Source organism: Hippocampus comes, unplaced genomic scaffold (assembly GCF_001891065.2).
Source record: "Hippocampus comes isolate QL1 unplaced genomic scaffold, H_comes_QL1_v1.1 scaffold132, whole genome shotgun sequence".
NCBI classification, from domain to species: domain Eukaryota; kingdom Metazoa; phylum Chordata; class Actinopteri; order Syngnathiformes; family Syngnathidae; genus Hippocampus; species Hippocampus comes.
In genome coordinates this window covers 4,382,180-4,394,427 of record NW_017805467.1, presented here as the reverse complement: position 1 = coordinate 4,394,427, position 12,248 = coordinate 4,382,180, and the positions used below count along the sequence as shown (strand labels likewise).

The 12,248-nt window shown below is 41.0% G+C and overlaps 1 protein-coding gene across 2 annotated transcripts in view; it reads right to left on the bottom strand.

The window, feature by feature from the left end:
* LOC109519020 (cAMP-specific 3',5'-cyclic phosphodiesterase 4B-like) overlaps window positions 1–12,248 on the bottom strand; it is a 69,358-nt gene that overhangs the window by 28,786 nt on the left and 28,324 nt on the right. Inside the window, exon 4 of one of the 2 annotated variants that reach the window (XM_019875257.1) lies at window positions 2,300–2,412. In XM_019875257.1, coding sequence (XP_019730816.1) covers window positions 2,300–2,389 — 90 coding nt within the window. In that variant the 5' untranslated portion in view covers window positions 2,390–2,412. Of the gene's footprint in view, window positions 1–2,299; window positions 2,420–12,248 lie in introns of those variants that run through there. The other variant, XM_019875253.1, reaches the window with a different exon arrangement.

Sequence of the window (12,248 nt, the reverse complement as noted above, 5' to 3'; positions counted from 1 at the left end):
CGTGTGTGTGTGTGTGTGTGTGTGTGTGTGTGTGTGTGTGTGTGTGTGTGTGTGTGCGCGCGCACGTGCGTGCAGGTGTGCGATGTGGCTCTTTGCTATTTCCTATTCGGGTTCCAGTGCTCTGGAATGCCCTATCCATGGGAATTACGTCGAGCCACTACCTCAGTCGAAATGTTTAAAACTCAACCTATGACTTATTTGTATACTCCAGCATTTAGTTGAACTACATGTTGGTCTATTTGACTGCTGCTTCTTCTCGGTCTCATCAACCCTCCTCCTCCTGGCTTGGAGAGGGGCCAAGATGACGACCGAATTGCATGTCGCTGTACGGATTCTGCACCGACTGACCGGGACAATATCAGAGTTGGACCACCTTCTCTGAGGTGTTGCTGACCAAGTGGAGGACTCACTTCTCTTTCTCTTTGTCTTTCTGCAGCGCATTATCGGACTGAATGGTCTTTCACACTATTCGTTGTATAGCATCGCATAGTGTTGAGTGTTGCCCGCTCAGCATCCGTTGCAGCTTGGTCATCCTGGAAGGGGGATGCCATCTGCGGCACCCCCTCAAGGTTTCTTGTTTTTCCCCCCAGATGGTTTTTTGTAACATTGGAAATATGCTGCCAGAAAAGCTTAGCTTGTGTTGGACACAGCGTTAAGCTAGGTGAAATACATTTTGGGCATCTCCCAATCCAACCAATCTCCTACAGGCAGAGACACAGCGACGAGTTTGTCATGTTTGCTTTGAGGGAGAAGCAGGCTGAAAGATGCTCTTGCCCGATATACTGTAAAGAAGCCTCCTTGCTAGGCGGCATCATCAAAGAGAGCTGAGAGTGTGACAGTCAGATTAGTGATTGTGACACGTCCAAATGACATAAGTTTGATAAGTGTAAATTATTTGGTGACACGCAAGCTTGTTCCCCACTGGTTGCATTTCACAAGGTCATCAAGCAATAGTGTTGTTTCTAGAAGAGAGAAGTCACGCACATAGCCGACAACTACGTTGTTGAGTGGACTTATCACAAGACTATAAATAACGTTGTAAATAAACTGTTTCCCATGAGATAAATTTAATGAATCAAACAGAAGAATTCCCCATTCTATGGAAATGCTTATTTGGGCATTTAACTACATTGGTGCCATTTGCGTCCCCAGGCAATTACATGAAAATATATTTTTATAGTGTCCTGCACATTGATATGTATTTTGTTTAAAGGTTAACATTCAATTAGTGTAAAGGTCATGACTATAGTACCTGTATATGCTAATTTTAAGCTAAAACCCACTAAGAGTTTGAGGACAAAAAAACTGACATGATAAAACACGTTCTGAGATCAACCAATACACATTGAAATGTTCAATATGTGTATCGTCAAATGTTGTTGTTAATAAAAAGAGAGACGAAAAAATATTTGTCTTTATTTTGAGAGTAATACAAAAGGCAAGTGACACTGATTTGGTAGAATGGTAGATACATATATACACATTGATGTAACTATATTTCTATATTAATTTGAGAAAAATTGGATTCATGCTCCTTTTTGTCTTCATGCATTGCAGAGGTATTGGATCGGGACTCGGTATCGGTAGTTACTTAAAACCAAAGACCCGGACTCAGGTGCGATAAAGTGTGATCGTGACATCGCAACTACTTTCGCGTCATTCTTCGGCACAGAAGCAGGAAATAGTTTCCAACTAAAAGGTGTGTGTGTCTCAGCAGGGAACATGCTGTGGCTCTTCGTCTCACTCTGAATTTCTCTGCGTCTACATCCAGTAGAGCTCAGTGTTCCCCAGCATGCTACAGCACAACATGGTAAAACGAAGGAGTGCAACTCTAAATTCCAAGTTGAACTCTGCGAACTGTAAAAACCCAAACTAAAGCGGGAGCATGAAATATGAACCACCATAGAGCGAGGCTTCCCAGTACTCTACTTCAGAAAAATGCAGTGATCATGATGCCGAATGATATTCAAATATTAGTGAACCAGTTCCAGTGTGAAGGATGCAGAACCCCGCCATCTCAACTTTTCTACTCATAATTAAACTGGGCTGCTTTGCTCAAGCCACCTGTTCACGTTTGATCACAGCACACACTGTATCTGTGGGTAACTTGTGAATGGAAGGTTTCTGTCTAATTAACTCATTCACTCCCAAAGACGTTTTTAAACGTCTTTTCAGACTTGGTCCAGAATTGGCTGGTACTGAATGAGTTAACGATGGCCTCCCATGTAAAGGTCAATGGTCAGTTCCATGACAAAAGTGCAGAAGATGCCGCAAACTATAAAATAAGAGCTTGCTGTACCTTGGTGGAGGCCATGTCGCTGACAGAGCGATAGGTCTGGATTGTCTCCAGCTGGTCCAGACACCAGTCCAACTCCTCCGTAGTCTCCATGGCCAGCTTCTGGTACGCCTCATCTGTCATCAAGCGAGCAGCACATAGAGACACACAGTCAGAAGAGACTCGGCACTTGGGGACTGAGCATAATGAGGCAGAGGCCGGGCCATGTGCAGCCTTCCAGTCTTGCTTGGGAGACTGTGCTGCAGCTGCCGCTGAGGAAGGTGAATTATTAGGTGGCACCCAAGAGTGGCGCTCGCTTGACTAGAAAGTGCAGCTATAGTGAGATGGTTGGATTCAGAGCTTTGGGCCAGAGAACCTGAACTACCTATTCAGGGTTTTCTCCGTTTGTGCTGTGCCATTTGATGTTTATAAAATAAGAACAGGAGGAAAATAGAATCTTAAAGCACAAAAACAATGACTTTAGGCCATTCATCAGTCTGGAGTAGGTGGGACTCTGGAAATCTGCTACTGTTATTTGTCTTCTGTTTTCAGGACTGTGATATGGCCAATCAAAAAACAAAAAAAGCATAAGTGCCAACGATTATATGGATATAATGGCTTGCATCATTAAGAGGTTTTTGTGATGGTTTGTGAGAACAGCGCAACCCTGATGGACAAATATTTTTGTATGCAAAATTTCATGAAAATGAGCATAATGAGGCAGAGGCCGGGCCATGTGCAGCCTTCCAGTCTTGCTTGGGAGACTGTGCTGCAGCTGCCGCTGAGGAAGGTGAATTATTAGGGAGCACCCAAGAGTGGCGCTCGCTTGACTAGAAAGTGCAGCTATAGTGAGATGGTTGGATTCAGAGCTTTGGGCCAGAGAACCTGAACTACCTATTCAGGGTTTTCTCCGTTTGTGCTGTGCCATTTGATGTTTATAAAATAAGAACAGGAGGAAATTTTAATCTTAACAAAGCACAAAAACAATGACTTTAGGTCATTCATCAGTCTAGAGTAGTTGGGACTATGGAAATCTGCTACTGTTATTTGTCTTCTATTTTCAGGACTGTGAAATGGCCAATCAAAAAACAAAAAAAGCAGAAGTGCCAACGATTATATGGATATAATGGCTTGCTTCATTAATAGTTTTTTTTGATGGTTTGTGAGAACAGCACAACCCTGATGGACAAATATTTTTGTATGCAGAATTTCATGAAAATCGGTTAAACAGTTGTTTAATCTGTCAACACGTTGTGTTGTAACAGTTGCATCAATTGTTAGTAGGTCAAGACATTGTTTTATTATTATTTTTTTTTTATATCCGCATTTTCTAGAACAGTATTTTTTATTGAGCCAAGGCACATGTTTTATCGTATCTTGTTATCTCAAACAAAAACGCCGCAAAAAGTGAACATACTGAAATAATGATGATGCCTTTTAAATTGATTCACAAATGTCCTTATTCAGTATAAAATCCGGGGCCCCTTAAAATAAATGCAGAGCTGTTATTACTGTATATGTATGAATGCTTCCTGGCGTGCAGACGTGAATTGCAACTTCTACTATCTAGCAGAAAAGCATGACATTTTTATGCCTGACACTATACTTTGCTGGCATCGATAGATGATCAAACAAATACACCATATACAGTTTAGTCAGTGAAATTAGATAATTTCCCGCGGCACACCTGACAAGAACAGCACAACCCTGATGGACAAATATTTTTGTATGCAGAATTTCATGAAAATCGGTTAAACAGTTGTTTAATCTGTCAACACGTTGTGTTGTAACAGTTGCATCAATTGTTAGTAGGTCAAGACATTGTTTTATTATTATTTTTTTTTTATATCCGCATTTTCTAGAACAGTATTTTTTATTGAGCCAAGGCACATGTTTTATCGTATCTTGTTATCTCAAACAAAAACGCCGCAAAAAGTGAACATACTGAAATAATGATGATGCCTTTTAAATTGATTCACAAATGTCCTTATTCAGTATAAAATCTGGGTCCCTTAAAATAAATGCAGAGCTGTTATTACTGTATATGAATGAATGCTTCCGCTTCCTGGCGTGCAGACGTGAATTGCAACTTCTACTATCTAGCAGAAAAGCATGACATTTTTATGCCTGACACTATACTTTGCTGGCATCGATAGATGATCAAACAAATACACCATATACAGTTTAGTCAGTGAAATTAGATAATTTCCCGCGGCACACCTGACAATCTCTCAAGGCACACTATTGTGCTGCGGTTGGGAATAACTGTGACCTAGAAGGTTCAGCTAAAAGTAACAATACTCATGCCGTAATTCTGACAATATTACAGTATAACTTATTCAATAGTTGCTGTTTAAGATAGCTAATGTGGTTAGTTGGGTTTGAGTTTGCTGGAAAGTAGAAGTTTGACGGCTGATGGGAGAAGGGTGGGCCCGAGTGCGCAAACACACACACGCACACACACGCTTAAAATAAATGCAGAGCTGTTATTACTGTATATGAATGAATGCTTCCTGGCGTGCAGACACGAATTGCAACTTCTACTATCTAGCGGAAAAGCACGACATTTTTATGCCTGACACTATACTTTGCTGGCATCGATAGATGATCAAACAAATACACCATTTTCAGTTTAGTCAGTGAAATTTGATAATTTCCCGCGGCACACCTGACGATCTCTCAAGGCACACTATTGTGCTGCGGTTGGGAATAACTGTGACCTAGAAGGTTCAGCTAAAAGTAACAATACTCATGCCGTAATTCTGACAATATTACAGTATAACTTATTCAATCGTTGCTGTTTAAGATAGCTCATGTGGTTGGTTTGGTTTGAGTTTGCTGGAAAGTAGAAGTTTGACGGCTGATGGGAGAAGGGTGGGCCCGAGCGCGCAAACACACACACGCACACGCACGCACACACACACACACACGTGTCTGCCGCCCCTGTATTGTGTATATTCGGGGTATCCTAGCTGCAGAGCACAACACGGCGGCCTGCACCGCACCGACCTTAGCGTGGCTGCGTAGAATGTGTCCTGTGCTCTGATCTTCTCGCCATCAAAGATGTGAGGCTGTTTGCTCTCCCAAACATGAGAGGCACCTGGCAGCCCGCCCACAGCCTTCCGCCACTCTGCTGAGGGCAGCGAGAGAAACAGAAGGGAGGCTGTGCAACTAGTTTAATGCCACATGCCTCTGATGTTTGAAGGCTTCACTGGAAATGTTTTTTTTCCTGGTATCACCGACACGGTTGAGGTGGTTTGTGTTTTTGAAAATCCCTGAGAACCATTTTCTCTGGAGTATCTTCCCAATTTGGAACAATCTCTTTCAGCAATAACGCTTGTACAATGAAAACTTTGTGGTTCCGATAAAACCTTACCTTATAGTTGCTTTTACTTGGAATGACAACAACAACAACAAAAAATGGATGTGGGGAAACTGAATTTTGAAAATCAAAGGGGCATCGACATTTGGAAAGCTCTTTAAATAATATTGGGTAATTTTAGGTAAGTCAAGATAAAATCCTCTTGTCATACCAACATTATTACTGATACAATAAAGGTGATCTAGGAACTTTGCCATTATTATTCTTTTTCTTTCTCTCCCCCCAACCTGCTACAACATTCAGTATCTGTATTTGTAAGTGATACTACTATTTGACTGAAAACACTTCACTGGAAATGTTTTTTTTCCTGGTATCACCGACACGGTTGAGGTGGTTTGTGTTTTTGAAAATCCCTGAGAACCATTTTCTCTGGAGTATCTTCCCAATTTGGAACAATCTCTTTCAGCAATAACGCTTGTACAATGAAAACTTTGTGGTTCCGATAAAACCTTACCTTATAGTTGCTTTTACTTGGAATGACAACAACAACAAAAAAAAATGGATGTGGGGAAACTGGATTTTGAAGATCAAAGGGGCATCGACATTTGGAAAGCTCTTTAAATAATATTGGGTAATTTTAGGTAAGTCAAGATAAAATCCTCTTGTCATACCAACATTATTACTGATACAATAAAGGTGATCTGGGAACTTTTCTATTATTATTCTTTTTCTTTCTCTCTACCGACCTTAGCGTGGCTGCGTAGAATGTGTCCTGTGCTCTGATCTTCTCGCCATCAAAGATGTGAGGCTGTTTGCTCTCCCAAACATGAGAGGCACCTGGCAGTCCGCCCACAGCCTTCCGCCACTCTGCTGAGGGCAGCGAGAGAAACAGAAGGGAGGCTGTGCAACTAGTTTAATGCCACATGCCTCTGATGTTTGAAGGCTTCACTGGAAATGTTTTTTTTCCTGGTATCACCGACACGGTTGAGGTGGTTTGTGTTTTTGAAAATCCCTGAGAACCATTTTCTCTGGAGTATCTTCCCAATTTGGAACAATCTCTTTCAGCAATAACGCTTGTACAATGAAAACTTTGTGGTTCCGATAAAACCTTACCTTATAGTTGCTTTTACTTGGAATGACAACAACAACAAAAAAAAATGGATGTGGGGAAACTGGATTTTGAAGATCAAAGGGGCATCGGCATTTGGAAAGCTCTTTAAATAATATTGGGTAATTTTAGGTAAGTCAAGATAAAATCCTCTTGTCATACCAACATTATTACTGATACAATAAAGGTGATCTGGGAACTTTTCTATTATTATTCTTTTTCTTTCTCTCTCCCCAACCTGCTACAACATTCAGTATCTGTATTTGTAAGTGATACTACTATTTGACTGAAAACACAAACACACATGACATGTAAGGGGGGTTTTCCACCACCTCCACAGGGACACAGTAAAGTCCATTCAGCAAACAGGCAAACAGGAAACACAAGACTCCACATGTATGATCCATTCACGCACACAAGCGCACATGACTGCCTGAATGCCTAAAAACATAATTGCATGGATTTGGTGAACAAAACCCCCCAAAACATGACATCCATGACCTCAACAACAGAGCGCATATTTGGAATAAACTTGGAACGGAGGTTGTGAGTTCGCATCAGTAATCTGTGACCTCACAAATGCTCTTTTGGATGAATGGACACAAGTGAAGGCTATTTCGGCTCCGAAGGGAAGATCCTTCTTTTCTTTTTTGAACAATGTTAGGGTGGGGATGTTTTGCCCCCTCATGTCCATCCATCCATCCCTCCATCCATTCATCTTTGATCACGGTATAACATACATTCCTTCTTTTCATTGATTACTTCCCAGTGCTTAATTCCACCCGCGCTCTACCAAGTCAAATTCTCCTACCATGTGACATTTGACAGACATAGACATGGCCTGATGGAGAATTTAGGGGGGAATTGACAATTTCTGCTATCACACAAATTAATGTCATAAATTAATGACAAAACCCCCGATTTACAGGTATTAAAGTCCTTATTTAAGGGAAAATAAATGCTTCTGAATTCCACAGCACACAAAGAAGAATGGGGGCGGCATGGTGATCGAGTGATGAGCACGTCCGCCTCACAGTGCAGAGGTGCAGGGTTCGATTCTGGGCTCCTGCCTCCCTGTGTGGAGTTTGCATGTTCTGCCCGTGTGTGCGTGGGTTTTCTCCGGGTACTCCGGTTTTCTCCCACATTCCAAAAACACGCATGGCAGGTGAATGGAACACTCTAAATTGTCTCTGGGTGTGACTGTGAGTGTGAATGCTTGTTCCTCTATGTGTGCCCTGTGATTGGCTGGCAACCAGTTCAGGCTATACCCCGCCTCCAGCACGCCCGTGACCCTCATGAGGATCAGCAGCGCAGATAATGGATGGATGGATGGACAAATAAGAATGTTGTAAACAACCCTACCAAATTTGATTGATTCAAAAAACATGAGCAAGATAAAATGAGTCTTCAAAGCCATATATGATTCCATTCTCTCTACTCTCAAATGTTGTGGGCATGTCAGCTGAATAAGATGCCTTTCCTGTCCAACTGTCAATCAAATACCATTGGTGCGACCTACACATAACTGTAACTACTGTACTCTCCGTATTATAAGTCACTACTTTTTCCCCATGCTTTGAACCATGAGGCTTTTAATGTAATGCGTTTTTTGGGGGGGGACTGGAGAGTTTCATGCCCGCAATGGATTTACCGATATTCTCATCGAATCTGACCTATGAAATTACAAAACACATCACAGTGGACCAATAAAAACTGTCCCGTTCCACCTTCATATTGAATACTGTATTCATAGCAATGTGGTGGTTTTTTGTGGTTGTTGGGGGGGGGGGGGGGGGTGGCAAATCTTTTACCAAAACTAGCTGCATGGGAAGGGTAACGTTTACAAGAGCAACTATTGATGACGTTTCCCAGAGGAGTCTGGAGCAGTGTTAAGCAATCCACTGTTACCACATGATTTCGAATGGCTAACTGCTGCAAGATGAAGAAGACAGTTCAAGTTCAAGCTCATCGGAAAAATTTGCCTCATGATGTCGGTGACACTAAGAGAGATTGAGAATGTGTGTATGAAAGAGTTTTGGGGCTGCTCCTTTCCAACACTGAAGAAGAGGGCTTTTATTGTGCAGGAGGAGCAAGCTAAGTATAGCGATCAGTGATCTTTTTGTGAGGGTGTTCTGTAAGTAGCTGTGGTCAGCATTGTGCAGAATTGTTATTTATTTTTATGGGTAATTGAGGTTTTTAGAAAATCCTCTGTGAAACCCGTCTTTGTAAATATCCCAGTGGATAACGTGGAGACGCACGGCTATTAAAGCAATAGGGGGAATATATGTTCATAGTCATTTTTATGGTTGAATGCATTTGTTTTGGCTTTTAATCAGGTGCGCTTGGTAGTCTGGAAGTTATGGCACATTCTTGAGCTGTGAAAATATATTGCTGGATAGAATATATCGCAGGGTGGTCGTGAGCTTTTCTACACCATGTGACAAAAGTGTATTTTTTGGGGTTTAGGCATCGCTTGCTAACTACATGTCACAGTACAAACAAAGATACTCAACTTCTTACATAGGGGAGGTGCAACTATGCCAGACTCTAAAGTGGGTCTCGTAGCACCGTTTTGGCCATGCCCATATAATCAGCAAAAACTGAAATGATTAGAAACACTCCAGTCGCCGCAATTGAGTACTACACACTGTCGTCCTCAGCGTTTGCACATATTTTTTTTAGCAATCAATACTTATAATTGATAATTAATAAATAATAAATATATAAAATAAAATTAATAAAATAAAATAAAAAATAAAAAAAATTCTAATTCCCTATACAGGATCTCTATAAAGGTTTGAGTTTTGGAGGGTAATGTGGAAAAAAAATGTCAATACAGTTACACAACCAAAGCAGGGACACTTAAATCAGCAGGCTGCAGGGCAACAAAGAGTTTATCTGGCAATTGCTTTACGAGAAACAGCAAGCGAGATTATCAAAATCATGCATGTGGTTACACAACGCTTCCTAGCAAAGACCAAATATCGTGATAGTGGTCGGTTGGAGTTCTCTTATTTCCCCGTTACAAGCCAAATCATGACTTCATTTGCACAGCATTGCAAAATCTATCACTCACATGGACCATAAAAGAAATGAGAATCAAAAAACAGAGAGCAGTGCTCATAGTGGAGTTCATATTTCGTATTTCCAGAGCATGTGATGTTGCCATGCGTTAATCGAGCTAGTTGACACTTCTGCTGTCTGGGTTATTTCTGATTGGCTTCACTCACTTCATGCATTCGCACAAAGGGACACACATCCTGAATTATCGCAAGTCACTTTGATGCAAATTTGAAATATTTAACTGCTGCAATGGGGAGTTATAGAGACATAATTAGAATTGGAAATCAAACAGACATTATATGAAAGGTTCATTCGAGCATATAATCGATCGTATTGGATCACAATTGTCACACCAGAACCCACATTTAGCTGCACATTTAGGTCGTGACCCAATTCAAGTCAACTCATTAAACTACGCTAACATAGTCTTAAATTCATAATCACAGTAAATATTTGGATGAAAAACAATGAACAGGCATAAATCCAACCCAATGAAAAACTAAATACAGCGCCAACTGAGCAGACCTTCCTGTACCGTGTAAAAACGTATTCTTACATCATCTGTAAACTCAATATGTCTCATGTCAGGACCGTCGTAAAATGAGGATTCCTTGCAATTTTTTTACGAGCTGTCGGTGACCCACCCAAAATAGTTCAGCAACTCACTTGTGGGTCCCAACCCACCAAGTTAAGAACCACTGATCTAGAGATTAGCCCACGATTAGACAGTTCTCACTTGATAAATATCAGCATGTAAGATGCCGCAGTATCAAAATGTGAAGATGTTAAGTTGTTGTCAGTATGTCTTTGACACGTTCCCGTTTTGACATGGAAACACTCAAATTTGTGAGGCTGAGACGACGAGTGACATACCAAAAGCCAGATGTCCTTTTACGCTGTATTGTTTTAAACTCACAAATCGCAAGTGTACACAATGCAACTATTTATTTTCATATTTTCCAAGTCAAATGTCCTTGTGATCACAAAGTGTTTGAAAGCACACTTTCAGTAGATACGGTATTGCTGAGAGATTTGTGCAGATGACCGTGTCGGTTAGAATCACTTTCCCTTCTGTCGGTGTCACATGGCGCACATACGCTGCATAGACCTTGAAACACCATGAACCCTCTTTCCGAGTGTGTGATAAAGTCACGTTGAACTATCAAACCTTTCACTTGTTATAACCTCCTACTTATCGTCATGCTCTTCTCCCTGCTCTGCAGGGACGGAGTGTTCCCTCTCCTTCTCATGGCACACGTACACATTCCTGTTGGGATTACTCTAAAAAAACGGTGGGATTGCAATTATGAGGCCAATACATGGAAATAAAACACAACAAATCTGATAGAGTATCATTTTCTTTATGGATTGTGTATATTTTTGACACTGGTAACTGGAGCCTATCAAATCTGAGCTGAGGCCCATCCTCGACGGGTCACCAGACATTCGCAGGGCACATCATGTACATATACCACAAACAATCATATTCAGAACAGAGACAAATAAAGAGTGTTCAACTAACGTATGTTTTCGGGATATGTGAAGTTGATGATACCACTCTGTTAATGAAAGGAAAACCCATCGTGGTCCCAGAAATAATTAGAATCTGGTCAAAATAAAAACAAACATGATGAAAATTAAGCAATAAAAATCAGGCATATGAATCGCGGTTCTGCAGAATTATTCTACATACAAAAATTGATGAAACAGGCCTGGGCAAAAACAAAAATAATTTGGTCATTGGGACATGTTCAACCAAGGTGTATCCACTAACTAGTATCACAAGTGTCTTCAAATTCAAATTCATCAGTCGGCCTATTTCAAAGGTGACAAGTAGGTACTGTGCTTTTTGGTGACATAGTGGTGCATACCACGCTTAAACATGGACCAGAGGAAGCAAAAGAGTTGTCTCAGAAAATGACAAAGAAAGTTATAGACAAGTACATTAGAGGTTATCAGACAATCTCCAAGCAGCTTGACATGTCTGTGATTGTAGTTGTACATATTATTCATAAATTTAAGATTCAGGGGACTGTAGCCAACCTCCCTGAGGGTGGCTGCACGATATTTGATGACAAATTGAAGATAATATGAATAACAAACGAGCCCAGAAGAACATCAGAAGAAATTAAAGGGTTACTCCAAGGTCAGTGTTCATCAGTGTCAGATCAGATCATCTGTTGTCGTTTGAACCAAACTGGACTTCATCTGAGACTATCAAGGAGGAAGGACACCAGTTTTGAAAATGAATCATTAAAAAATTGCCCAACTGCATTTTGACAAGCCACAATGCTTCTGGGGGAACGTCGTATGTACAGACGAGACAAAATTGTGATATTCCGGCAAGACGCATCAGCTCTATGCTCGCAGATGCAAAAACATCGTCGACGTCTCATCTCGAATCTGTGCAGAGTCCAATGAAATCTCGAGACTATCAAGGTCGAGAGAAATGCTCAGTGTCAGAAATCTTGCCTCAATTG